General features: G+C 37.6%; 1 protein-coding gene across 10 annotated transcripts in view; it reads right to left on the reverse strand.

Annotated features, from left to right (window-relative positions):
- Positions 1 to 27,506, reverse strand: part of CDH18 (cadherin 18) — a 548,781-nt gene that overhangs the window by 25,920 nt on the left and 495,355 nt on the right. For all 10 annotated transcript variants that reach the window (XM_040548564.1, XM_040548563.1, XM_040548562.1 and 7 more), the window contains 2 exons: positions 25,780 to 26,033; positions 11,829 to 11,965 (listed from right to left, as the gene is read on the reverse strand). In XM_040548564.1, the coding sequence (XP_040404498.1) occupies positions 11,829 to 11,965; positions 25,780 to 26,033 (391 nt within the window). The remainder of the gene's footprint in view (positions 1 to 11,828; positions 11,966 to 25,779; positions 26,034 to 27,506) is intronic.

A 27,506-nucleotide genomic window follows, 5' to 3' on the forward strand; every position in this document is an offset into this window, starting at 1 on the left:
CGCTTGTTCTTACTACTAAGTACCAAGACATTTGCATTTATTTAAAAGAATTATATATGAGAACATTTTATAATTAGCTAAAATATATATTCCAAAGTCTGTGTAAGGAAGGATCAGTCTTTTAGATAATAAATTTAATTCTACTTTCACCAATTAAATTAAACTATTAATATAAGACAGCAAAGTCAGTCTTTCACATACAACAAGATAAAAGAAGAGGTTCTTATGGATTGACATTTTAAAAGTGCTTGTCCCTGTGTAATGGTCTAAACTTCATCCACCATGGTTATTTCTATCTGCATTAATCCACAGTACGTTTCTGTCAAAAAAGGGTCATTTGCAAAATGCCTCAGATTTGTCATGCCTTTGAGGGCTTCTGTTGAGAATTCTGAAAACCATTCCTTAGTTTAGACATATTTGGATTCAAAGCCACCAATAATGTAGCCTCCCACTGAAAAACAGTTGAGAACACTGAAGTTTATTTTGACAAAGTGAGAAATTTATTCTTCTCTGTTTTCACCTGGGATAGTAGTCAAAAATCTTGGGGTTTGGAAGTTCTTTTTAGTTTTTTTTATATTCTCTTTTTGATTAATATATCTCTGTTCATCTGATGATTTTCATTTACTTTTGGAGATTAGGCACTTATCCCTAAAAAATGGGAATAGAGGTGAGGTCAAAATATTAAACAGAAAAGGAAGACTTAGCTTAGATAATATAGGAATGTCCCTGTAATTCCCAATTAACATCAGCATTAGAACTTATACGAATACATTCAGAAGACAGTTACGGACTTGCAAATTCCACTTTCTTGCTGTGAATGTTCAGTTTTCCTTGAATGTTGGTATTTTCATTTTTACATCAAAACTATGAATATCTTTATAACATAGGACTAAAGTAGACTATCTCCATTGTGTTCATGCAAGACTGTGGTCTTTGATCTCTATCTAGAAAATGCTTCTAGTGGAAATCTTTGAGGAATGTTAAAATTTCGTGAATATAGGACATGACAGTGAGGAATAATGATATTTGGCTGTTCACTAAACATTTGGTTGAAAGGAACCTTCCATCCACCTTTACTCATACTACTGAAGGAAGAAAAGCAACCTTCTCTCGAGCAGACCCTTTGCACTGTGAGTATTAAGAAAAAAATGTTTGGTCCTTCTCTGAAGGTAGGTCATAAGATTGTGTAGAACAGCACAAAGCAATAAAGATTGAAGAGTTTTTATTGCTCACTAAAATATAGCTTACAATATCATTTAGATAGCTTGCTCTGTCAATGCTATCTGATAATCCAATTACAAAAATCCTAATTACAAAAATCCTAATCCTCTAATTACAATTACAGGACATGATATCTTGCAATAGATGATCTAGAGATAATCTATAGCTCAAAGGAGTCTTGTTCTTGAGACTGGGAGGCTCTAGCACGTAGTCTGGTCAGTGTATAAACTAGAAAGTATGGGAAGGACACAAAGAAAAGGAGACCACACAAAAGCATAGTAAGGAGAGAAAAGGCAGAGATCATAGTAAAGGATTAAGGAAGAATAAACCCATTTGGGAGTGGCTTCATAAGCTACAGTGAAGGCAACACAGATTTTAACACCAGAAAAAGCCAGAAGAAGCTTTTGCCAGATGGCAAAATAATTTGTGACTACTAGGTATTCATAGCATCACTGAAAAATCTTAGTTGAAATGGACCTCTGGAGGTCACTGGTCCAGACCCCCCACTCAAAGCAGGCCCATCCTCAAACCTGTAATTGGGCATAATAATAGGAGGAAGAGGGCAAGAAAGCAGGAAGAGCACAGGGCAAAAGGTTCCAGAGACAGCGAACTTTCTGTTGGTCTGGAATGTTTAGAATGGAAGGAAAGTCAAATGTTTTATTCCACTATGTGGTAAAAGACAGACAATTTCCTTTCTTTTAGTAAAGTATGTCACACCCCTTTCCCCATCCTGAACAGCACCCTCTTGTATGCTTGTCACTGCTACACAGTGCAGTCTTAATCCAGTCTGTTAAATTTGCATAATTTTCCCAGAGACTTCATGGAGATTCAGAGAGTTTACCTATATTTTTTTCTGCAGCTGTTTTGCAGTACAAGGAATTCATATTTATCTTACCAATTCAAAAGAATGCAGGGAATGATTAGTATATTTCTGGAAGCAGTTACATTATAGGATCTTTGACCTTTACAGGCAAATTTCCATACTGACATTCCAAAATGCTAATAAGGGAAGTATTAATACTACTTACCAAACAGTCTTGAGGTTTGTCAGATTATGTATACTACATCAATATCTATGCAAGACGATAGCACAGTTTATAAAGGGAGAAGAGAATGAGAATGAATTAAGAGGGACCTTACAAGTATATTTTTTCAGGTTGTGTTTTGTTTTGTTTTATTGTAAAATAAATACAAACACCAGTCTATTGTAGGTGTGCAACTTACCTGCACACCCCAAAATACTCTGATAACTGGTCCTTTCAGTAGTGTATTTTTGTTAATTAGAAACATTTATTTCAATAGTTTGGCAGATTTCCAGTTTTGAGATAATCAGTGCTGACATATATTTCAGATCTGTGCATTACAAATCAGCCAGATCCATTCTGTATCCTATTAGCATTATGCCTCAAGAGTAGATTTTTTGAAGTGAATGCTCACTGTTTTAAGAAATAACTGAAGCAGAAACATTGTTCTGATTCACCTACATTAGGGCTTGCTGTCTTATGCTTGAGATTTTTCCCAGAGTAAGTAATTCCTCTGCCAGAATACTAAATCTGGCGTATGCTTCGTTAGGTTAGAAACTGGCTGGGTAGCCGGGCCCAAAGAGTCGTGGTGAATGGAGTTAAATTCAGTTGGAGGCCAGTCACTAGTGGAGTCCCCCAGGGCTCGGTACTAGGGCCAGTTCTCTTTAACATTTTTATCTATGATCTGGATGAGGGGATCGAGTGCACCCTCAGTAAGTTTGCAGACAACACCAAGTTGGGTGCGTGTGTCGATCTGCTCGAGGGTAGGAAGGTTCTGCAGGAGGATCTGGATAGGCTGGACCAATGGGCTGAGGCCAACTGTATGAGGTTCAACAAGGCCAAGTGCTGGGTCCTGCACCTGGGGCGCAACAACCCCAAGCAGCGCTACAGCCTGGGAGATGAGTGGTTAGAAAACCGCCTGGCAGAGAAGGACCTGGGAGTATTGATTGATAGTCGGCTGAATATGAGCCAGCAGTGTGCTCAGGTGGCCAAGAAGGCCAACAGCATCCTGGCTTACTTAACAAACAGTGTGGCCAGTAGGTCTAGGGAAGTGATTGTCCCCCTGTACTCGGCTCTGGTGAGGCCGCACCTCGAGGACTGTGTTCAGTTTTGGGCCCCTCCCTACAAGAAGGACATGGAGGTGCTCGAGTGAGTCCAGAGAAAGGCAATGAAGCTGGTGAGCGGTCTGGAGAACAAGTCTTATGAGAAGCGGCTGAGGGAGCTGGGATTGTTCAGCCTGGAGAAGAGGAGGCTCAGGGGCGACCTTATCGCACTCCACAGGTACCTTAAAGTAGGCTGTAGTGAGGTGGGGGTTGGTCTATTCTCCCACGTGCCTGGTGACAGGATGAGGGGGAATGGGCTAAAGTTGCGCCAGGGGAGGTTTAGTTTGGATATTAGGAAGAACTTCTTTACTGAAAGGGTTGTTAGGCATTGGAATGGGCTGCCCAGGGAGGTGGTTGAGTCACCATCCCTGGAGGTCTTTAAAAGACATTTAGATGTAGAGCTTAGTGATATGGTTTAGTGGAGGATTTGTTAGTGTTAGGTCAGAGGTTGGACTAGATGATCTTGGAGGTCTCTTCCAACCTAGACGATTCCGTGATTCTGTGAAATATCTGTAAAGCAAATCAGTTTCATTGAGTATCAGCACCTCAACCAGCAGGTCATCTCTGAACTTGCAGAAGCTCTTATCAACAGCCAGTCTGGAAGCTTGATGCATCTCCTCAATTAATTTATGTAGGTGACCATTAAAACCTCCGTTTAAGAAGAAAGCTTCTTTTTAATACATCTTCTGCTGTTCCAGACTTCTATTTCATATTAACAAAATTCCCACAGGCTTTATGAAAACAAATTGAACCTGAGAGACATTGAGAATAACAGTCCTGATATCAACAGTCTACTATATTTTGTGTGTTTTTGTTATTACATTGCTACAGTGTAACACTTACTATAAAAGCTGAGTGAATAATATAATCCAGAGTAAGCCTGAACTATTTTAACAGGGTGAAGGATTGAAAATGAATAATTTTACAAATTTCATGATTAGCAGAAAAATATTCACCTAGTTTAGGGTCATAATAAATGGCTATGCTTTGCCATCATTAATATTAAATATTGATCTTAATCACTGCTTTTTTTTTTTTCCTCTCATTTTTACACCTTTTCAAGACCTTTTGAGGCAAATCAATATTTGGGAAGTTCAACCATCCATCTTTTCTGGTGCTTTTTCAAGAGAAGTAGAAGGCATACATCCCAATTACCTTATACAGATTAGTTTTGACATATTAGAATACAGACATAGGAAGGATAAAATATACTAGATAAATAGAAGTAAAATGATAAAAGAATGCTTTTTATGTAAGTGAGAGTAATATTCAGAAAATATTGGGTTTAGTTTAGGGTGTTATTACAATAAGGTACATTTTCTGGTAATGAGAAAATTATTCAGAACCTAGTCGTAAGAGTAACATTCTATTCTGCTCTTTTAAGGTAGTGGGTACTTTTAAATACTGTTAACTGAAATTAGCTAGGCAATATTTCTTTGTTATAGCAAAATTTGACTTTTCATTGATGAACACAAACCTAAAGGCACTCATCACTTACTTCTCTTGGATCATCCTAGTAATGATAGCAGTAGAAGCAGCAACAAGAAGAGGATTATTAGTAATAATAGCACTGCAGCAGACAAAACATTTAGCACTCTCAAGTTGGTGACTCCCTCATCCTTAATGCAAGCAAAATTCCGCAGCTCATAGACAATACTGGTGCTCACCTCCTGAGTAGATCAGGGCACCATAAACTGCACTGGCTCTGTGAATGGGTCCATTTGGAAATTCTGGTACTGATTCACAAAACCTGAAGGGGAAAATGTCACGTGATCCCAAAGATGGTCTTTTGTTCGGGGACCCATCCTGATAGCTACCATCATCATTGCAAGTATCAGAGCCCAGGGGAGAGGGCGAATAAACTTTGTTAAATGTAGACCCAACCGGAACACCAAGGGAGTTCAGGAAGAGCCATACCCTATGAGCCATACCTTCAGATGAAAACATAGGAATATCGTCATGATACCCTTCCCCAAAGAAACAGAGGAGAAGAAAATTTGTCATGCCTCGAAGGCAATGACTAAACTGAGATAAACAGGGAAATAAGCACTGAACTAGAAGCATCACTTCTTGATCAGGATGGAGAACTAGCTGCCTTTAGACAACTGTTTTTATAAGGAGTTTTGTGTTGGTTTTACTTATTGTGTAGGAATGCCATAGGAGATTTTGCTACAAATGAAATTATAATTTCATGGTCCATTAGTAGGCAACTTGTCAAGGCTGGAAATAAACTGCATCATTGGAAGAGTGTGGATAGGGTACCAATATTGTGTTTAGATCTTGCCATTAAAAAGATAATAGATATCCAGTTTGTCATTACTTCATGAATGAAGTAGTCGTAGAACACAGACCTTGCTTTTTGAAAAATCAACTTCAATTTTAAAAGTAGGAAATACTTTTGTGGCAGATTCTGTTTCTTGGAAAACATAAAGTAATTCTTACCAATACCAAAACTCCTTCTATAATTGAACTAGGAGGCAGAATGCAAGTGAAGTAAAAAAATGAAGAATGAGTGTGATTATTTTTCTTGAGGTGTGGGAGACGGGTGCTGGCCTTAAGGGAACACTATAACGTCTGCTTTTGTAATGTATCTATAGAGACAATCACAAATGTAGCAAAACAATACATAAGACAAAATTTTCCTCTGCTGATGTCAAACTGAGTTATTTTCATTATTTATGTGTACTCTGTTGTGTCAGAATAAATAAATAAATAAATTAGTTTTGAAGAAAAAATTACAGACCAGAAATCACTCTAAAAAAAATCTGTTTTCAGCGTAAGGAAAAATTCGCTTCAAGGAAACACTAAGACACAAAGCCAGCAACAAACTCACTAGCATTAAATCATCCTGCTGTCCACCACATACAGAAGGTTTAGGAGATTACAACACTCTAACAGCACTTTGTTCTTATATTACCTTCTGTTAGAACTTGAAAGGGGTTCAATTTATTTTAATTACTTTTTTTTTTTTTTTTGACACAAAGTACTAAAGATATTCTTGATTATGGGGAAAAGTTTGAAGTGAGAAAATAAAATGTCATCAGTTCTTGCTCTTTTCTAATTCTTTCAATGCTATATGCTAGGAAGATATTACTGCATAGACTTATTTCCTTCAGGCAATGCATATGTTGTTTTCATGTATTTCAAAACAGAAAAAAATTGAATTGTGTGTTTTTGGATTTTGATTTTGCTTCTCATAAAATCTTGTTCACTTCTTGCAAAATAAATCAGTGTACCTTTAAGTACATTAACAGGTTTATTCTGTTTATTTTACACCTTCATTCCATCTTCAGTTCTCATTCTCCATATGACTGTCTTACATAGTGCTATCAGTAACACAGATTTTAATATCCTAACAAAAATTGAGAAACCTTTTTTGCTGTAGTCTACCATTAAACATCAAAAAAGGACTGGCAAATTTTTAGCTTATCTTGGCGTTCACTGATGGCAATATGAGGTGAAAATATCTCTCTGCACCTAAAGAAAACATCTAACTGCACCTCAGTCTAATAATCTATTTGTTTTATGCAATTATAGTGCTTTCAATATTCATTCAAGATTTCATTTTTTAATATGTTCCTGCTACAAATTATTTCTCTCTGTGCTTCCTGTTTTCCTCTGTATAACATTTCTATGTTATTGTTTCTGTTTCTACCAAAACTGAGGGGAAAAAAAAAAACAGTTTATATTAAAATTAGAACATTGACTTTAATGTTTTTATCATAATTCTTGCAAGGTACTGTTGCAAATTCTTATTCTTGTAAGCTGTCCTGCTTTTTCACATATTTCAATTCTGAACAAGGTTTACAGATCATCTATGAAAATATTTCTGAATATTATTTCTTTATGTAGATTTTCTAATACCTGTATTTTTCTGGGATCCTCTCAATAACAAATCACAGGGCATAGCATGTTTTGCCAATGAGATATTGCTCTAATTCAACACTTTGATATCTTTTTTTCTAAAGCCAGTATGAGGAATGTGCATAGAGAAGCAAATATGGAAGACATGTAAACATGGACAAATATCTTTTTTTTCTTTCTTTTTTTTTTTCCCCCAATATCTGATTCCATTTGATTTTTGTTTTATTTGATTATATAATGATGTCTCTTAAGTATTTTCATTTGTAATACACTGTAGTATCACAGCTCTACACATGTAGTATCCTTTCACAATCTCCCTTGACGACTTGTTCCATTGTTTGACCTACCCCACAGTAAATTTTTTTCTTCTTACATTTAAGTGGTATTTTCTTTGTTTCAGTTTGTGCCCATTGTCTCTTCTCATTTCACTGGGTACTAGTGAGATGAGTTCTTACTCATCTTCTTTACTTCCTCCATCAGGTATTTAAACACATTGGTAAAACTCCCTGAGTTTTCTCTTCCCAAGGCTGAATAAATCCAGTTCTTCCACCCACTCTTTGTATGACAGATACTCCTGTCCCTTAATGATTTCATGCTTTTTCACTGGACTTGATCCAGCTGCTCCGCTTCTGTTTTGTACAGCTGAGCCCAGACCTGGACCCAGCTCTCCAGATGTGGTCTTACCAGTGCTGTGTAGAGTGAAGGATCACCTCCCTTGACTTGCCGGCTCTTCCTCATGCACTGCAGGATGTTGTTGGCTGACTCAAGAGCACACTGCTGACTTATGGTCAAGTTGTTGTCCACCAGGACCCCCAGGTCCTTTTCTGAAAAGCTGCTCCCCAGACAGTTAGCCTTCCATATGTACTGATGCATAATGTTACTCTTCTCCAGGTTCTGGACTCCTTTTATTGAACTTCATAAAGTTCCAGTTTACTCATTTTTCTAGTCTGTTGAGATCTTTCTGGAGGGAAGCACAACCCTATGGAGTATCAGCCATTACCCCAGTTTTGTGTCATTTGTACACTTGCTGAGAGTGCACTCTGTTCCATAAACCAGGTCATTAATGAAGAGATTAAACAGTACTGCATCCAGTATTGGCTCCTGATCAGCACCCTTTGTGCCTGCCATTTCAGACAGTTTTCAATCTACCTCACTGTTCATTTATCTATCCCATAATTCAATGCCTTTTTTCTTATGTGAGCTTCTCAAAGTCTTCCTTAAATTTTAGTAGAGGCATTACTTGTGAATCTCACTTAATAACTTGCTTCTCATTTTACATATAATACAATTACAAAGACTTCTAATTGATGGATTGCACATCATTCCTCAAAATATCTCATCCTTGCTCTGTGTTTTCCTATTTCCATTACTCAAAAGAGTTGATCAAAAGCCTTTAACAGAGCCCAGTAAATCGTATCCCGTCCCTTTTCCAAAAACTCCTTTATAAACTCTTTCAAAGAATTCTAACAAGCTAATGAAATGTGAATAATTCTAAGTGAAACTGTATTTTTAAATCCTATTACCAACAACTTTCAATCTTTCCCCACACCCCAAAGAGTCTGTAGTTCCTTCAATATAAAACACAGTATTATTTTAATATATTTCTTATTCCCTAATGCCACAAGGAGTTTTCAGGAAGTGCTAGTACTGAAACAATCAAAGGAACAGCTTCAATGGCATGCTCTGGACACCAAAATCCCACTGCTTCCATTCACTGTATGCCGCTGTTGAAGAACAGTGCATGTCAAAGAGAAAAAGGATTGTCCCATTCTCCCTGCAGTGAACACTGTTGTGCTTTAGGCAAACAGAAAAATCACTGATCATTATGTCAACATTATTCCACAGAGGAAAGTGGTGCAGCTTCCACTGATTTCACAGGGGACATTCGACCAATGCTGAGTGCATTTCACACACTGAAACTAACTGTGAAAGTAAACATTTTAGGAAGGGTTCAGAAACAATATGGGTGAAACATGTAGATATCATTAATTTGAAGCTAGAAATATGATGTTGCTTCTAAATTTCCTTTGTATAAAAGAAGCACATCTACAAGTAGAATACTAGAAGTATGATCAGCAGAAACAGAATTCTGTCACTAATGTGTGGTGCTAAGTAAAAAGAGGAAAACACTTCAAGAAACTAATTAGAATCACAGAATCACAGAATCATCTAGGTTGGAAGAGACCTCCAAGATCACCTAGTCCAATCTCTGACCTAACACTAACAAGTCCTCCACTAAACCATATCACTAAGCTCTAAATCTAAACATCTTTTAAGGACCTCCAGGGATGGTGACTCAACCACTTCCCTGGACAACCTATTCCAATGCCTAAACTTCCCTAGACAACCTATTCCAATGCCTAACGATAACTCTATTTCCACAGAACACCTCTTATTCTTGAAGCAGTACATTCTTTCTGGGCTTTGCAGATTCTGTGTTCCTGGTTAAGCAAATGGTGTCAGAAGACATGTAAGAAGACATATGGTGAGAAGACTCATAGAATGGCTTGGGTTGGAAGGGACCATAAAAATCACCCAGTTCCATGGGCAGGGATGCCACCCACTGGCTCAGGTTGCCGAGGGCCTTGTCCAGCCTAGTCTTGAATACCTTCAGGGATGGGGTATCCAAAACTTCTCTGGGCTAAAGCTACAAATGCCTTCTTCAACACCAGGTGAATTTGAAGAATACCACTCTCACACCTAAAACACATTTTGGTCATAATGCTCCACTTATTTTTCAGCTTCAGTCTTAGTTCCATGCCTTGTGCATGGACTTGAAAATGAATGCCATAAAAGGCTTTAGCTATGCAATAGATAGTACTTAAGGGTTCTGGCCTTCATGCTGTATGCACAAAATATAGATCCAATTATTGATTCCATAAAGGATTTGGAAAACTATAGCAGTGTTATAATTTCCAATTTAGTATATATAAGAAAATGGGCAAAGAAGCAGACACAAAGAAAAGCTGTCTGCTTTTAGGCTGCTTGTCACCTGTCTGCTGTCTATCTCTTCCTCACTGTTCTCTCTTCCATTTTTCATAAATGAATTGTTATTCAAGTTGATGTCATATACTTACTTATCTTCCCAACCCCAACTGTAACAATAACAAATGCAACACAAGGGAAAAAGCAAGACCTGTGTATTCCTGTAGCAAATAACACCTTGAATGGAGAATTCTAAGCAGGCTGCCTTAGGAAAAAAAAAAAAAAAAAAAAAAAGTATTTCATCCTCATTATTCATACAGCTTTCTTTTAGTTATAAATATAACCCTTCTCAGCATGGTATGTGAACTACCACTCACTTGACTATATGAAATAACTAGTCCAGAAAGCTACATTTCAGTTTAATGCTATTGAGATTTATTTCTGCAAATAATCGTATTGAGATGTTTTCCCAAAAAGCCTAGTGACTATGCCTGTTTTTAGTATGTCCCAATGTGGCTTTTAAATCTTAATTAAAACTACCACTTACTATGCACCTACTTATGATTAGGCCTAAATTATATTTAATTTCATGCTGCACTGAAATAACAGATATACAAATACACTGTCAAGCACACTGAGGTGCAGTGGTTACCTTTTACAAAGGGCTAACCATAAAACTCTAGATATCACTATTTACTGTAGAAATTTACTTATTTCAAAATGTAAACTCAGTTGCAACAGCAAGTGCAATAATCAAAAACAATTTTTTGTCCTTATAAAATATGTACATGCTATTAATTCTGTAGTATGTGCTAGCAATGTAATGGCAGAACAGATTATGCTTCAACCTGGAGATGAAACAGACGAAAGCAGAGGGGTCTCACTTATGTCAGTGGCACTTGTTATAAGTAAAACCTGTAAAGTGTCATCTGACAATGCTGGAATAAATAAATAAATCAAAACAAAACAAAACAAAACAAAATAAAATAAAATAAAAATAAGAAGTTCACAGTTTTGATCAAAATCACTTTCCACTGAATGATGGCATCACTAAGAGTACTCAGCAAGACTGGATTTATTGATCCAACATGGGATTTTTCTTTTTTTCATCTAGTTCATTGATTTTTATTTTTTTAACCTCTAAAACTTTGCGTCAAAGTAAGGACTCTAATGGAAAGGTTACCAGAATTCTTCATTTCTTAAAAATTGTCTCTACCTCATACAAAAATGTCTGTCTGGGACTACATAGACATTTTTTGACTGTTTGAGGGGTTGTCTGAGGCAATGGAAATTCATCAGACTTTGAGGCCTTTTGAATGCATAGGGAAATATTTATTGTATCTTTACTTGAAAATTTGCCTAGTAAAAAGCCAGACATTCAACTTGTCAATCAGCAACTGCTAGACACCTGACAGATATAAATAAATTAATATTGGCTTATTTAACAAAAATTAATCGTAGATAAGAAAGGATGAATTTCTCAAACAGTACTATACAGTGTTGTCTTCTAAGATATATAAAAGTATGATAAACAAATAGGACAAACTGTTCATTTTAGGCCGCTGACTGCCTGGAACTGTTCCTGGGTAAAAAGGCATCCTTCTACCACGTAAAGAAAAACATGGTAAATTTACATAGGTGGAATCACATAGGCTTTTTTTTTTTAATACTATGTACCACATACGTTCTTTACCTATCTCAGAAGCAGCCACTGTGATGTTGTACCAAGGTGTTTCCTCTCTGTCAAAGATCTTGGCGGTCTTAATGGTCCCAGTATTAGCATCAATGGTGAAATACCTATCTTCTTCTGTGTTATGATCAATGAAATATCTAAGAAGAAATAAAATAGTAAATACATACGCATTGTAATAAGTATCATCCAAAGTCACTGGAAGCTACATAAGAATCATAGAATCATAGAATATCCTGAGTTGGAAGGGACCCACAAGTTCCAACTCCTACACACAGCACCACCCAAAAAAACAAATACTATGCCTGAGAGCATTGCCCAAATGCTTCTTGAACTCCGTCAGGTTTGGTGCCACAACCACTTCCCTGGGGAGCCTGTTCTAGTGCCTGACCACCAACTAGGTGAAGAACCTTTCCCTAACACCCAGCCTGAACCTCCCCTGTGGCAGCTCCATGCCATTCCCTCGGGTCCTGTCGCTGTCCCCAGAGAGCAGAACTCAGCACCTGCCCCTTGTGAGGAAGCCGCAGGCCGCCATGAGGCCTCCACTCAGTCTGCTCTGCTCTGGGCTGAACAAATCAGGTGATCTCAGCCACCTCTCAGACATCTTTCCCTCTAGACCCTTCACCATCTTCTTATATTGTGGCACCCAAAACTGCACACAGTGCTTGAGGTGAGGCTGTACCAGAGCAGAGCAGAGCAGGACAATCTCGACCAGCTAGCAGTGCTGTGCCTGATGCACCCTAGGACACGGGTTGCCCTTTTGGCTGCCAGGGCACTCTGTTGACTCGCTTTCCACTTGTTGTCAAACAGAACCCACAGATCCCTTTCTTGCAGGGCTGCTTTCCAGGCTCTCATTCCACAGTCTATATGTATAGCCAGAATTGCCCCTTCCCGGATGCAGAATCTGGCACTTGTTCTTGTTGAACTTCATGTGGCTGGTGATTGCCCATCCCCCCAATTTGTCAAGATCTCTCTGCAAGGCTTCTCTGCCCTCAAGGGAGTCAACAGCTCCTCCTAATTTAGTATCATCTACAAACTTATTCAAAACGCCTTCAAGTCCTACACCCAAGTCATTTTTGAAAACATCAAAGAGAACTGGCCCTAAAGTGGACACCTGGAGAACCCCACTAGTGATTGGCCACCAGCCTGAAATATTACTTTTGATCTTTTAAAAATCATAGAAATTTTAGGAAAAAAAAAAAAGGAAAAAAGAAAAAATCTGTATTATGGAGGCAACCAAAGTAATACTGCGTTTCATTTCTTTCATAATGTTATTTGATGTTTTGATACATAACAAGATTTCCACTTCAAGTCACAAAGATATAAATTGCTAACAGGTGATATTTTAGACAGCAGTACACATTTCTGTCAAAAGTAAGATACTATACACATTTAGTTTGACTAAAACACATAAAATGGAAAGGCAGAAAAGAAAATAGACAAATATTATTGTTCTGCTTAAGCAGTGTGCTCAGTCCCAGTACCTGTTTTGAAGCATGTCTCTTTGACATGAAGTTGATGACATAATGATATAAGCCACTTTGAACATTCACATTACAGAGACTAGAAGCAGAAATAGGTGATTCCCAAAGCTGCTGTTGTCATTAGCCTAGAAGCAGGACTAAGCAGCAACTTAACTCTCTTGGCTTCCGGGCACTTTGACAAGACTTTTTTTTTCTCAAAGCCTGAATCATTTACAAAAGCTTTTAACAAATGAATCAATTGCAGACCCCTATCAAACCTTCTCTGCTAACTTTAGGCTTGAGGAAAAAAATAAGGAAGAAGACAGAACTTTTTATATACCATAATTGTTTTTCTTGAAAATGTGCCAGCCCTGCTTTCATTCTGTGACGATTTTAATATATGGAAGTTATATATGGGTGAAAATGATTTATTTGTCCCATGCAATTACTCTTATTTCTACATCACCAATAGTGTAATTGCGAGCTAATAAATACAGTGGTGTGCATAAAGGCTGACAAACTAAAAAAACAAACAAACAAACAAACAAACAAAAAACTTCACTGACCTATTCTTATGGAGTATGTAGTGTTATTCCAAAACAATTTATAATACAAGAGTCTTGTTCCTTCAAACATTTATTACTGTGGACATTGTTTACTTACTACCAACATCAGCCACAGCGACTACTCTGAGTCAGTATTGTGCTAACCATAGAACCATAAAAAATAGGGCTATTTAGTATTTGCAGACAGAAGTTTAAAAATAGACATAATTTAAAATTGGTCTTAAATGAGAAAAAAAAAAAAAAAGCCATAGGAATACACAGCTTCTTTTGTGCATGTGTGATTCATAATCATAACAAATTACTACCTTTCCCTCCATGAATAAACAGAACCAAAAAGACGACTATGTTTCCAAAGTACGAAGCTTGTGTAGAAAAAATGAAGCTTGATTCTATTATGAATTGTGACTACCTAACACTTCATTTTCATAGACATATAATAAAAGATTGTCTTAGTTTTGAAATGTGAACAGTTTTTTCTAAACCATGTATTTAAATGTATTCTACAGAAGATGAAAGTTCTCTGTTTAAAGGTCTCAGTATTGGATAAATAATTTCAATTGTATTTTCTATGTCATTCATGGAAATAAAGTAATCCTGAGGTGATTCACTGTACTAACACTTTCACTTACAGTGATACTAGAAAAAAAATAGTTTCTAATTTATCCACAGTAGCACTTCCTCTTCATGTCCAAAATTTTATATATAGTTACAGCATATTAAAACATCCAGAGCTCAACAGAATTTTTCTTGTTCACGTATGTAATACAAGAGTGTCCCTGTCTTATGCTTTCCATTATTATGGTGTTTAGTTCTCCCCATTATTACAGATTCTTCCTTAAAATTGCTTTTTGCATCATATCTAAAGCAAACATTTGCACTGCTGGGGTCCCAACCTTCACGAATGTCTGAGTGAAACAAGTTACAGAAGACTTTCCTGAAGAGCAAAAGAACTAGGAATGTTAGTCTAAAGCACTGCTGCCAAATGCCCTAAAAATATTTTGTTCAAGACACTCCCTTGGTAGAGCTACTCATTCTTGTCACATGTAAGAGGACATTTAGAAGAAGTTTCATTGCATTTATGAAACACTTAACATTTTAGGCTTTCTAAATATTAGCTACTAATTTATCTAAATGATGTCCTGGATTTGGTTGGAATAGAGTTAATTTTCTTTCAAGTGTCTAGTATGGTGCTGTGTTTTGGACTTCAGATGAGAATAACGCTGATAACACTCCGATGTTTTAGTTGTTGCAGAGCAGTGGAAGGAACCAAGGCCTTTTCAACTCCTCGTGCTGCCCTGCCAGGAGGAGGCTGGGGGTGCCCCAGGAGCTGGGAGGGGACACAGCCAGGACAGCTGGCCCAGGCTGGCCAAAGGAGTGTCTCATACCCTACAGCATCACACTGAACTATAAAAGTGGGGGTGGGGGGTGGTTGGCTACTGTTTAGGGACTGACTGGGCATCGGTCAGTGGTTGGTGAGCAATTGCATTGTGCATCACTTGCTTCGTGTATTTTTTTCCCCTTTTCTTTCCTATTACGCTGTCTTTATCTTAACCCGCAAGTTTTACTTTTTTTTTTTTCCCCTGATTCTTTCCTCTATTCCGCTGCCGGGGAGGGAGTAAGTGAATGGCTATGTGGTATTTTGCTGCCTTCCAGGTTAAACCACAACAAGGATGAGAATTGACACCAGATATGTCCATAAATACACAACACTCCCAAGCCAACGATTCTTTACTTAGGCTTCTGAATTTATTTGATCTAGTTAAAAAATTACTTTCAGTAATTGGCAACAAAGCCAGTCACACCTTTCCTCTCCTACCTTTCCCACCACCTCTTTCAATGTCTTTTTTTAGATTGGGAAGAGTTATAGTGCAAATTTAGAATTTCAAATAGTTACTTCAAAAGTAAATTTTCACCTTAATTCAACTGACAGTTTCTTCTTACCCATTTAGAATGCATTCATTTAAAATATGAATTTATAATATTCACTGCAGATATTTATTTACAGACATTTACTCATGACAATGCTGTATGAATTAGCATACTTTTAACTTAGCACATCTGAGTTGTATGGCACATGTTAATAATGAGACTTACTTAATAACAAGACATGCTTAGGTAAACAACTCTCCATAAACTGTTTACTTCCAAACCAGCTACAGAAAACAATCTTAAAGAAATTACATTAAAAAGGATTATGAATATAGAAGACCTATTAGTCACACTACCTAAAGAGAGTCTGAAGGAAATTAAATATCAAAACTCATTCCTGCTAGCACTGGGAAATGCAACATGTACCACCTTTTTATTAGCTGGAGTCACTCAATGGAAGGGCATTACTGGCTTCCATGCATGTCCTTATTCCTACTTCTGACCAAAGCCCCCAGCTCCTCCTTCACTCCTCCTGGCTTTTAGAGAAGCAGTGGTTCAGTGGTGACAGATATTACCACCATTTTTATTGAAAACTAGAAGTATTTGCACCAATTAGGAAATAAAGAGAAATTTATATGCAAGATGGGCCTTAGGCACTCTCGACATATAAAACAGTTTGCGTTACAGAAGTAGTCAGTCGCTAATAACACAGAGAGTGCTTGAACATGGAGAAGGTTTTAAAAGACATTAAAGGAGTTTAATAACAATTATGATCTCTAAACCTTTTAGAAGGGCTTCTGAGTTAAAACTCATAAACATTTTCAGAATCTCGCTCCCTGAATTATTCAGTCTTGAAATAATATTAAAATCAGTATGGCAATAATTAACAGATAAACAAGATAAACAAGCGCTATAGTCTGTCACAATTCCAGCCTCTCTCTCTCCATTTATGTTTTATAACTAAGCCTTGAATTTGAGATTGTAAACAGTGTTTTGAGCTTTTGACTTCTTTTTTGTTTTGTTGATTTTGTCATTAAACTAGTCTATAACATAGCCTGCCATTATGCTATTATTATTTATTATTACATTTAACAACTGCAAAAAAAGAAATCCTTTACAAATTTCCACCCTGTCTACAAAACTGTTAGTCCTAAGGAACTTCCAAAATGACATTTCAGCCAAGTCTGAATTCACAGTTCTTGGTACTTTTTTGGGCTGCTGTATCAACTTATATATGTATATGAACTGGCTATATATATATATAAAATATATAATTAGCCAGTTCTCTAATAACAACAGAAGCTGGTTACAAAGAACCAACTACAAAAGTTCATGGAAAAACAATACTCTGCCAAACCAATCAGTCACATCATCTAAAGGCCATCTATTAGAAATAAAATACCATTATAAGGAACTCCATTTAGTTAAAAATTTTAGCAAAGTATCTTTCCTCAGAAAAAGATGGTCAGACTCAAGGGATGGTCAGACTCAAGGGATTTTTTTCCCCAGAAATACATCAGAAAAAACATGTAAGCAACAACGACACAGGGTGAGAAGGGTGTACCAGGAAGAAGAGTAAGGGAATTGATCAGCTGCAACTCTGTGTTTGGCCAGCTGGAGAGCCATAAGAAATGCTCCACGATGGGACACATTCTGGTGCCTTCCTTTCATCTTCTGTCTCCCTCCAGACAGCAGCACTGTTCATGCTCCTTGAAGCCAAATGAGGCGGTGGGGAGACATTCTGTTGCCATGACTGTCTCGCACCACACCATCTCCCTTCCTGGAATGGTCTACTTCCCCGTAGTTCAAACAAACTTCTCTGGGAGAGAAAAGCAATCATGAAGTGCGAGTCAGTAGTTGTCTGCCAAAACAGCAGGTAACCAATTTTCTCCCTGCAGCGTGTCTAGTAGATTAAGGAGACAGATGTTCCAGAGCTCCACAGAAGACTGCTACTGAGAACTGTGCTTCAACTGTGCTTTCCAGTTGTGAAAATGAAATACATTTGAAGAGAGCTCGGAGAAGGCAATGTCTCTGTTTACCATTTCTTCACTTTTTTTTCAGATAGGCATAGTTTAACTTCGAAGAGAATACTGTTCCTCTCAGAGTGCTTGCAGGAACTTGATAAGCTGCTCCCACTGAGTTAGCCCTGGTGCTGGCTGTCAGCTGACATCCATCAGCTGAACAGCAGTACCTTGTCATCTCCTGTACGGGACTCCCAGCTCACCTCTCATACCGAAATCTGTGCTCAGCAGTTGTGGCAGAGCCTTCCTTCCTCATCCCAGGAAAGTGAGGTAGCGGATCCCAGGAGGCGTGGGGGAGTTGCAAGCTGCAAACTGCTGCTTCCAGGCAAATCCACTTCTGGTTTGCATTTCATGCAGAAGTTGGCTTCCTGCTCCTGCTCTCATTCCCATCCCCTGAGCACTGCTGGCACACTGCTCACCTTGGATGCTGGAAACTGGCAATGCTGTTCATTTGAAGAAAATGTGATATTTCTCTACTCCCATATTTTTCTAGCTGACAATGTCTGTCTACATGTGCTAAAACCACCGATCATCTTTCCTAGCTAACTCTGCCAGCAAATGTAGGCTAAGAACATCCTACACCCTCAGAGGCATAATTCAGAAGTCAAAGCAAGATAAAGGTTTTTCTTCTTTTCCCGACTTTACAAATCTCTTCAGAGGATTACAACTATCTAACTGCATTTTTAGTAGATGTGTTGATGGCAGAACTGCTATATCGGAGTTGATTTTTATTCAGAGAGATTAACATTCACATTCCAATGCTGCTAAGAAATAAAGTGCAGTCGGTGTTATATGAGAATTATTTTTTGTTCCCAAAGGTTTACCAGTTAAATAATGGTATTCTACAGGCATGTTGTTGTTATTATTATTATTATTATTATTATTATTATTATTATTATTATTATTATCATTATTATTATTATTTATTAGGTCATGATAAAGACAAAAATGAATATAAACAAGATCAATAAATGTATATCTACTTATTGGAGGTTGTCCTGGTTTCAGATAGGACAGAGTTAATTTTCCTCCTAGTAGCTGGCAGGGTGCTATGTTTTGGATTAGAATGAGAAGAGCGCTGATAACACGCTGATGTTTTAATTGTTGTAGAGCAGTGCTTACACCAAGCCAAGGACTTTCCAGCTTCTCGCTCTGTCCTGCTAGCGAGCAGGCTAGGGATGCAGCAGGAGCTGGGAGGGGACAGACCCAGGACAGCTGACCCAAACTGGCCAAAGGGGTATTCCATACCATCTGACGACATGCTGAACAATATATAGGGGTGGCTGGCCGGGGTGGAGGGGGGGGCCGGCTGCTCGGGGATAGGCTGGGCATCGGTCAACGGGTGGTGAGCAATTGCATTGTGCATCACTTATTTCGTACACATTATTACTATTAATACTATTATTATTATTATTGTTGTTATTCTTATCCCTGTCTTAATAAACTGTCTTTATCTCAACTCACAGACTTCACTTTCCCGTTTCTCTCCCCCATCCCGGAGAGGGAGGGGGGAGGGTGAGCGAACGGCTGTGTGGTGTTTGGCTGCCAGCCGGGCTAAACCACAACAGAGGTGAATGGCCCTACCAAAAGACTGCATCACAGAGACTGTTCAGACATGAAGGCCAACTCCTAAAACCATAAAAGAATTTTATGAAATACTGTAGGCACTCTGAAGTCAGTGGAAGTTATAAAAACATAGATGTCCTGGAATGAAAAATCAGGCTATGAGATTCGTTGTATAAGGATGTTCTGTCAGTTTTTCTCTCACAGATTTAAGCAAGGGATGGAGGTGGTTCTAGTTGCTGGGAGATTTTGACCACCATCCTGAACTTGATGCTTCCTAGTGAGAAAAGCTGTCAGAACAACTTACCAGTTCCTTCTCAGAGAGATGGACATTTTTGTTAGGCAAATTTGTCTTGTGGATGGCAACAGCACCATTGCATGAGAAAGTAGGAGGTCTGGGACACATAGCTTGACAAGAATCAAAAATAATTTGAGGCCTCAGGGGAAAAGTTGGCAACAGATCTCCCACCTCAACACTGAACGGAAACGTTTTAAAATGGTTGCTCTCTGTGAAAACAGACAGAATCAGAGAAGAAATTGGAGAAAAAAATCTGCTCTGACTCCAGCTGTTCAAAATAGGATGTTCTTTTTCTATTTTGAATTACAGACAATCTTGTGGAAGAATAATACTGAAGGAATACAGGCAGAAAACAAATGAAGAAGGAGGTGATATGGAGGAGGGTACATCTCCCCTCTGCTAGCTGTGAGGCATTCACATACCCTGGGACGATATTAGTGTGTCTCTGTAGGTGTTGATCACAGGGTTATGGCAGCATGACGCATTGGGGGCCTGAGCAGAGAGGAGGACAGATGTCCGCCTTTGCCTCCACAAGTGCAGGGATGGCAGGATCTGAGGCAAATGTTTCCTCTTCAGGCATGCGAGGGAGGGATGGTCTCTTTATACAATGACACCGATCTCAGCAGGCTGCCCTAAGTACAGCTAACAAAGCTTCCTGTGCACAGGATTTAAAAAAAGAAACTGACCTTATTTAACTTACAGGACATCTAAATGACAAGTAAGACACGTGAATGCAACCAGGCGAAGATGCTTTGTATATTATCCAGCAGGACATGATTCGTATCCCCTCTTCCTAGTGACAGTAAAGGGGGATTGGCATAGAAACCAATACTGATCTCAGATGACAGGAGGAAAATACATTTTAAAATGCAATTTTCACTTTAAATCTCCCCAGCCCCCTCTCACACAGCTGAGAGAGCACCTCCCTCCACTTCATAGGCTGAATCTGTACAATTAAAATTTGTGTGAATGGGTGAATCAGAATTTGAGGTTTTATTCTGCCTCCTGTAAATACAAACTTTGCATCTAAAAATAGTACATAAACAAAATCCTCTGCTTTATTTCTTTACAGTTTTAAGAAATAATAAGTGGAATACACGAAACTCTGTGGGTATGTTCTTTCATTGGCATTGGCGATTACTTGCAAAATACCATTTCCTGAAAATGAACAGACTTTCTAAAAGTCTGGTGCCAAATAGTATTGAACTTATGTCTGTCTTCTACTATCAGTGCAGCAAAAATTAAAATAAGTTTCTTTGCCTGCTGCAGGATTTGAAGAACAATTTCTTACATCACATTAATTGTTATAATCCTATGTACCTGTCATTCATTAATTTCTCAATATTCTCTCTGAAAGAAGGGAAGAAAAGGCTGTCAAATTAAATCAAACTAGGGTAAAGCAACTTTGAATTCATTATAGCTTCCAGATACCAAGAAGCTGGAAAGCAAACTTTTATACTCTTTAGTACATGTATTGTAGCCACTATGATTCATCATCCATTATGAGGCAATACCACAGGACCATTAGAAAAGTGAGAAGCCAGAATCGGGGATGAGGCTGTACTTCTCATCCCTGAAGTGAGGCTGTACTTCTGTTCTTTCCTAACTTAGGAGGGAGGGAGGGAGGAAGGAAGGAAGGAAGGAAGGAAGGGAGGAAGAAGAAACTTGTAAAAAGGAAGTAAAAAAACTTGTTTTCAGTAAAAGAAAACCATGTGCACTTTTATCTTTCCTTCTTTTTTTCTTTTTTTTTTTCTCTCTGTGTTTTACTGCTTTTTTACGCAACAGTGTCAAGAGTGCATACAAGAAATAAGTCCATTTTTCAGGAAGTCACCAGGACTGCTTCAGTTTCCTATAGCTAATCAATTTCTGTTCCAGCTAACAGAATTCATTATAGCAAGGCAGACTACAGAGTGGTTAGGGTCTAACATGAAAATGATTTGAATTTCAATATATTAATACAGAAAGAGCTAATACAGTGCTTCTGTAATAGTATGACATATTTCTCACAAACTACACTTACCAGGATACAATGTTAAGAAGGACTTTCAGTTGCTCATGAGACAGGATCAGCCTGGGATCAAATTAATATGAATTTAATATTAAGTTTCAGGGTCTTCAAACTATGCTTTTGGTCTTTTCTGACCCACTAACTTGGAGGGGTCTTGGGAAATATCAGCAATGTTATTTTTCTGAAAAGCTTTCCACTGAAAATAGAGCAGATGCAGTCAAAAATCTCCAAGGAACATTATGAGCATTTGTTGTGGCTAGACATTCACCACCTGAATATCACCTATAGGAAGATGGCAGGATTTCAACAGGCACAACTGCAGCCCTGAGGCCATATTAGCAGCCTAGGGCTGCTCCCGATGCACATATGCATCCTGCCAATTAAAGTCTGTTTTCACGCCTAGTGTCCACAAAAGTCTTCTGTGTATGGTTTAAGGAAGAAAAAAAGATCATATCTAAGTACGGAGAGATTTAAAATTAATGATATATAAAACAAAATGATAATTAGTGAATTTTAGTCTTTATCCGTTCTTTTAAAATGGATTGGAAACATTCAACACGTGCTTGCTGGTCAGATATTATGTAAGATATAACCCTGATTTTTTCAAAACCCAAAACATTTTTGTATGGAAGTAGACTACTTTGACACAATGCAATGAAAAGGGTTTATATTCTCATAAATGTTTCAACGAGTGAGTGTTCCCTGTGGAAGAAGTACAATTTAGGATGTTTTCCATTGATTTAGAAGACAAATTTATAAGTAAATGACTGTTTTCCAAACTACTCAAAAATATTTAAAATTAATGTATTATGGAGGTTTTATATTTGTCATTTTTATATTGTCTATGATTATGTTTACTTTTCATATTTCAATAGAATAATAATCTTATATTTCAAAACATAGCATTTTAAAAAGTTTCCCTGAAAATGCATTTCTGAGAAAAAAAAAAAATCCACTTAAAAAAAAAAAATCCTTTAAAACTGTCAAACTGCCAACCAGATAATTATGTCTGAATAAAAGAAACCAATAATAGCTACATTTGTTATTACCGAGGTTCTTCTGCTGGGGTTGAAAAAGTTAAGCAGTAGTACAAGTATTGGCACCAAGTCAGTGCCCTCTGAAGACTGCTCAGTTCAGGAGCAAGCCAAAATTACTGAGATGAAATCGTAGTGTGGAAACAAGGAGAAAAAAGTCTTCAGTCTCTTCACAACTGATAATGAGACAGGTTGTTATTTATTTTTTGGATTTAGCTCCAACAGTTACTTTTTAAAAAGATTTCCCTTCAACGTTGTTAATTACTGTAACTACTCCTCTCAACATTATTCCAGTTATAACAATCATTCTGGTAATCAAAATAAAGCATTAGTTCATTGGACAGTGAATAATCATAGCATCATATCTCTTCTAGCAGCTGGACAATAAAGAAGTGATATGGTTGCAACTGTGTGTGTCTAATGCTTTATCAGTCTCACACATAGCAATGAGCGTCCTTATAAAGTGGAAAGGATGCAGAAGTGGATTAGGAAAACTGTGAAGCAAATCGTTGCTCCCTAGCCATCCTGTAGACTCACAGCATTTGAAAATGCATCCAAGCCACTTGGTTGAGAAAACATTCCACATGTTTCAGCTGTGCAAGTCCTATCTATAGCCATCTTCTGTGGAGATTATGTGATTTGTGCTTTCTCATATTAAATCTTCCTATTTTCATTTCTATAATCACTTTGTTTTTTCATAATGAACTTGGAATCAAGCAGAAATAAAGGAAAGACATGACCTTTCAGATTCATCAGGGCTTTAGCTTAAAAGTGAAGGAGATTCTTGCAAACCAGCACAGAAGGACATAAGCACACTGCAGGCATGCTTCTGATAGAAAACACCTCCTCCAAGCTGCTCCTTCACCCTGCCTCCAGCTGAGCACCAGCTCAGGCCAGCCAGACAGCTTGGCCCAGGGCTGGTGACATACAGTGATATGTCATGGATGTCTGAGCTGCTACGGTTTTGCAGAACCCCCCTCACACGTAACTGAAGGCTGATTCCTTTCGGAAACTCAGGATTCAGTATATTTTACTAGCAATTTTTTTTCCCCATTGGAACAGAGGGAGATGGAAGGAAAGGTACAAAAATAAATGCTAATGAGGAAAAAATAGGATAGACAAAGGTAAGGGCAATTTTTCACCTCATTTATTTGAATAATGCGGATATTGAGTATACTGGCCCCAAGCATTGGTTATTGTTTGGAGAAAAAAAAAAAAAAAGGCCAAGAAGAAAAGCAAAATATTTGGAAATATTTTTCTTTCCAGTCCCCCTACATCCAAATTATTGCCTGTTACACCCAGAAAATCTATTTCTGTCCTTCCCAGGCATTGTACAAACTGCTGCAGCTTTTCTGTCACCATTATTGTCTTACATTGTACTGACAAAATTCATAAGGGCCATAGATGTGCTGAATTATGGGGGAACTAGTCAAATCTGCACTTGTTCTTTCTATTTCTAAATTACTGCGACTGCTAATCTGTCTGACAGTGTTAGCTGTTGTTTCAGAATAACACTGTTAAAACTACAGGAACTTGGCAGTTATTTTTAGTGGCATTTTCTAATTTGCGTTATGATTTGGATGTAAATAATAAAGTATCAATTTTTCAAAGCCAATAACTTGCCACTAAGAAATTGTATATATTGATTGTCTGACACTAAGCATTTTGAATCTTAGGCTATTAGCACAAGAGAACCATAAAAACCTGATGCTTTCATTGTTCTGCAAAAGCTGTTTCATCCTACCAAGACTATCACACATACCCAGCAGATTTCAGCTCAGTCGGGAGACTAAAAATGCCTAATTAGCTTCTGAAATACTGTTTTTGAAATATACCCTCATATGATTTCCACAAAGGCTACACCATTTTGTCACAAAAAGGAACAGTATCAAACATGTATTCATAAAGATTTTTGTCCTGAAACATTTTAAATCCAGTATCACCTTCAAAACGAATATTGTTCCACAAAATTCTCACACTGAATGTCAGTTTAGAAAATTACTTATCCTGCAAATAAAGCCAGTAAAAAATGTCACTGGAACCTATTACAGCTGAAAACATGTAACTGAAAACCTTCTTCTAAACTGCTAATGAATTCAAACCTTAGTTCCAAGGCAGTCGAGGTTAAATCCCAATGCTCTTAAATTTAGAAGAAGTCAGATTAACATCCATATGCATATTTTTGGCATCAGTGCTTTTTCAAGCTTGCTGTGGGGGGTATTTCCGGTTTGATTTCAGTTCTCTAGTTCATACTATGACCTATTTCTGAGCCAGATCTGCTATTATATGAACTATTTCAGCCAGGGCAGCAATACAGAATTCTTCCTTCTCTTTTTTTCCCCCTTAATGAGATTATTTTCTTAATAATAAATTTCATTAAAAGGATATCAAAATCCTTCCTTCCTAATATGTTACAGGTTTGTTTAGTTTCCAAATGATGCACCTGATGCTGTAAAAGCTTGCTTTTCAGCACTTCTATTTGCCCTAGACCTTGCAATTGGAGATAGCACGACATACCCTTAGCAACATCAGTGTGGTGCATTATTCTCTTCATTCATTACCCTACTAAAAATGAAGCATATTAGAAAATGACTTCCTACACAAATAAAATTTTGCAATAATTATATTGCATGACTGTGAGGAAAGGAGTACCTAAAACAGTTCCTTTCTTGCACAAGCACCTGACACATCTACAGAGTGGGAAGTGTGCAAAGGGCCAGCAGGATAGTGCATGAAGGACAGCGGGAAAACAGCATTATGATTCGGAATTGATTTACAACTAGTAGTACAACGCTGACTGGCAGCAGGCCACTGAAGTGCATCATTTTACAGGATGTGATAACATATACTGTCCTTGTTCAGTTGGTTGCTTGGAGAGGTTCTGCTAAAGGATGAAGTACATACAGACCTTTGCTGAGACTGATGGCTAAATGACAATTTTAGTGCAAACCAACAAAAGGTTGAGATTACATTATTAAATCTAATCCACACAGGCTGATTACAGCACTATTCCAACCTTTTTTTCTCTTGAATGTACTAAAATAAAAGACATCATTTCATACATCCTAGATCTCATTAAACGTTCAGCTGGTGGAATTCAATTCAATCCAGTATAACTTGGACTTACTATACCTCACTAAACTGTTGGCAGTGTCAGGATCTTGTGCAGTTACTGTGCCAACTGCAGTCCCGATCTTCGCATTTTCATAAACATCCATGACATAAGAAGGCATTGTGAAGAGTGGAGGTTCATCCACATCGCCAACTATGATCTTCAGCATTGTTACGTCTTTGAATGGTCCCAAGTGTGAAAAGCGGAAATCAAGGTGAGTATTTGCTCCTTCTATATTAAGTGTATAGGATTTCTTTTTTTCATAGTTGAGTGGCTGTTGGCAGAAAAGAAATTTATCGTTACCATTCCATGCTTCAGTTTAGCCTCGTAGCTAACTATATCTTTTCATTTTAATTTGGTAGCAAACTACATTTCTTCAGGTTGCTGTGATATTCTGGTAGTCACTGGCATACATTTTAAGTAGAAAGAGTAAGATGATTCAGGTTTTTTTCTCCAAAAGAACTGTGGGCAATTTACTACTTTTGGAAGAACTCAGGGTTGAGACTGAGTGACAGATTCTTCGTCTGTGATAATGTAATCTCTAAATTTTACTACCCTTCAAATTTTATTGGTCATTGATAAATATTTAAAAAGTTGTAGACTGGCATGTCTCAAATTAAATTAATACCTTGAATTAACACGTTTCATAGACAGTGATAAGGATGCTAAAATTCTTTTGGGCATATCTTCTCTTAAATCCCCAACTGAAAAAGGCAACTCCTTGCATGAAAACACTCATTTATCAAACAAGAAAGAAATTTAAATGTGTAAGGATAGCCTAAATGTGTGTTTTTCTAAAAAGAGTCAAATGCATGATGTATGCCTATAGTCTAGACCATTTTCTTCTAAACTCTTTACCAGCCACAACAAGAGAGACAACTCTTCAGCCTGTCTCACCATGTACTGCCTCACTGCATGTGGATTATACAGTCACAAATGGGAAGAAAGTCTGTAGCTCAGGATATGCCTTCTATGGGTCTGAATGTCCAAATAAATCCCAATAGAAAGCAAAACCCCAGCTGTACCATCCACCAGAAGTGTCATTGCAACTTTAGCCTTACCCTGTTATTAAAATAAATAGATTCCTACTAGGAATCCCATCTCTCTACTAGGTAGAAGATGGTCTGACTCTTGTATCACACAGCATGGAAACTTTCTTAGAAGTTCCATTTCTATCTCGCTGTTTACACATGTGAAAATTTTATCTCCCTTGTTTTCTACCTGTCTTCCTTCTCTGTAATGATACAGGCTCACTAAGCAAAAAATGATTGCCTTGCAGTCCATGAAAAATAAATTCATATTTGTAGGTTCAGTTGCATCCTCTTAAATGTAAGCTTTATGGCCATGAATTTGTTACTATGACCCTGCTGATTCTGACATTGAAATTACAATTAAAATCAGGAGCATAAACTGGTCAATAGCCTTAACTTTTTGTGTGAAACAGTAAGTTCTGCAAGCTCTTACTGTAGTTAGAACCAGCTTGAGCTCACAGAATATGGGACCGTAGTCCAATTGTGTGCTAATTTAGTGTCTTAATGTGTTATTTTAACCCTACACTAGGATGTTATTATACTGTCTTACATAAGATATGACAAAAACACAACACCCAACTATCAACTCTTCTCATGTCAGATAGTTATGTAGTAGATGCGACTGAAAGGATATTTAACTTAAAAGGTTGCATCAGCAGATACATAAGTAATCAATATTTTTTTTCTGTAGGCTACATTTACAGGACCACAACCAT

Source organism: Cygnus olor, chromosome 2, assembly GCF_009769625.2.
Source record: "Cygnus olor isolate bCygOlo1 chromosome 2, bCygOlo1.pri.v2, whole genome shotgun sequence".
In the NCBI taxonomy this organism is placed as follows: domain Eukaryota; kingdom Metazoa; phylum Chordata; class Aves; order Anseriformes; family Anatidae; genus Cygnus; species Cygnus olor.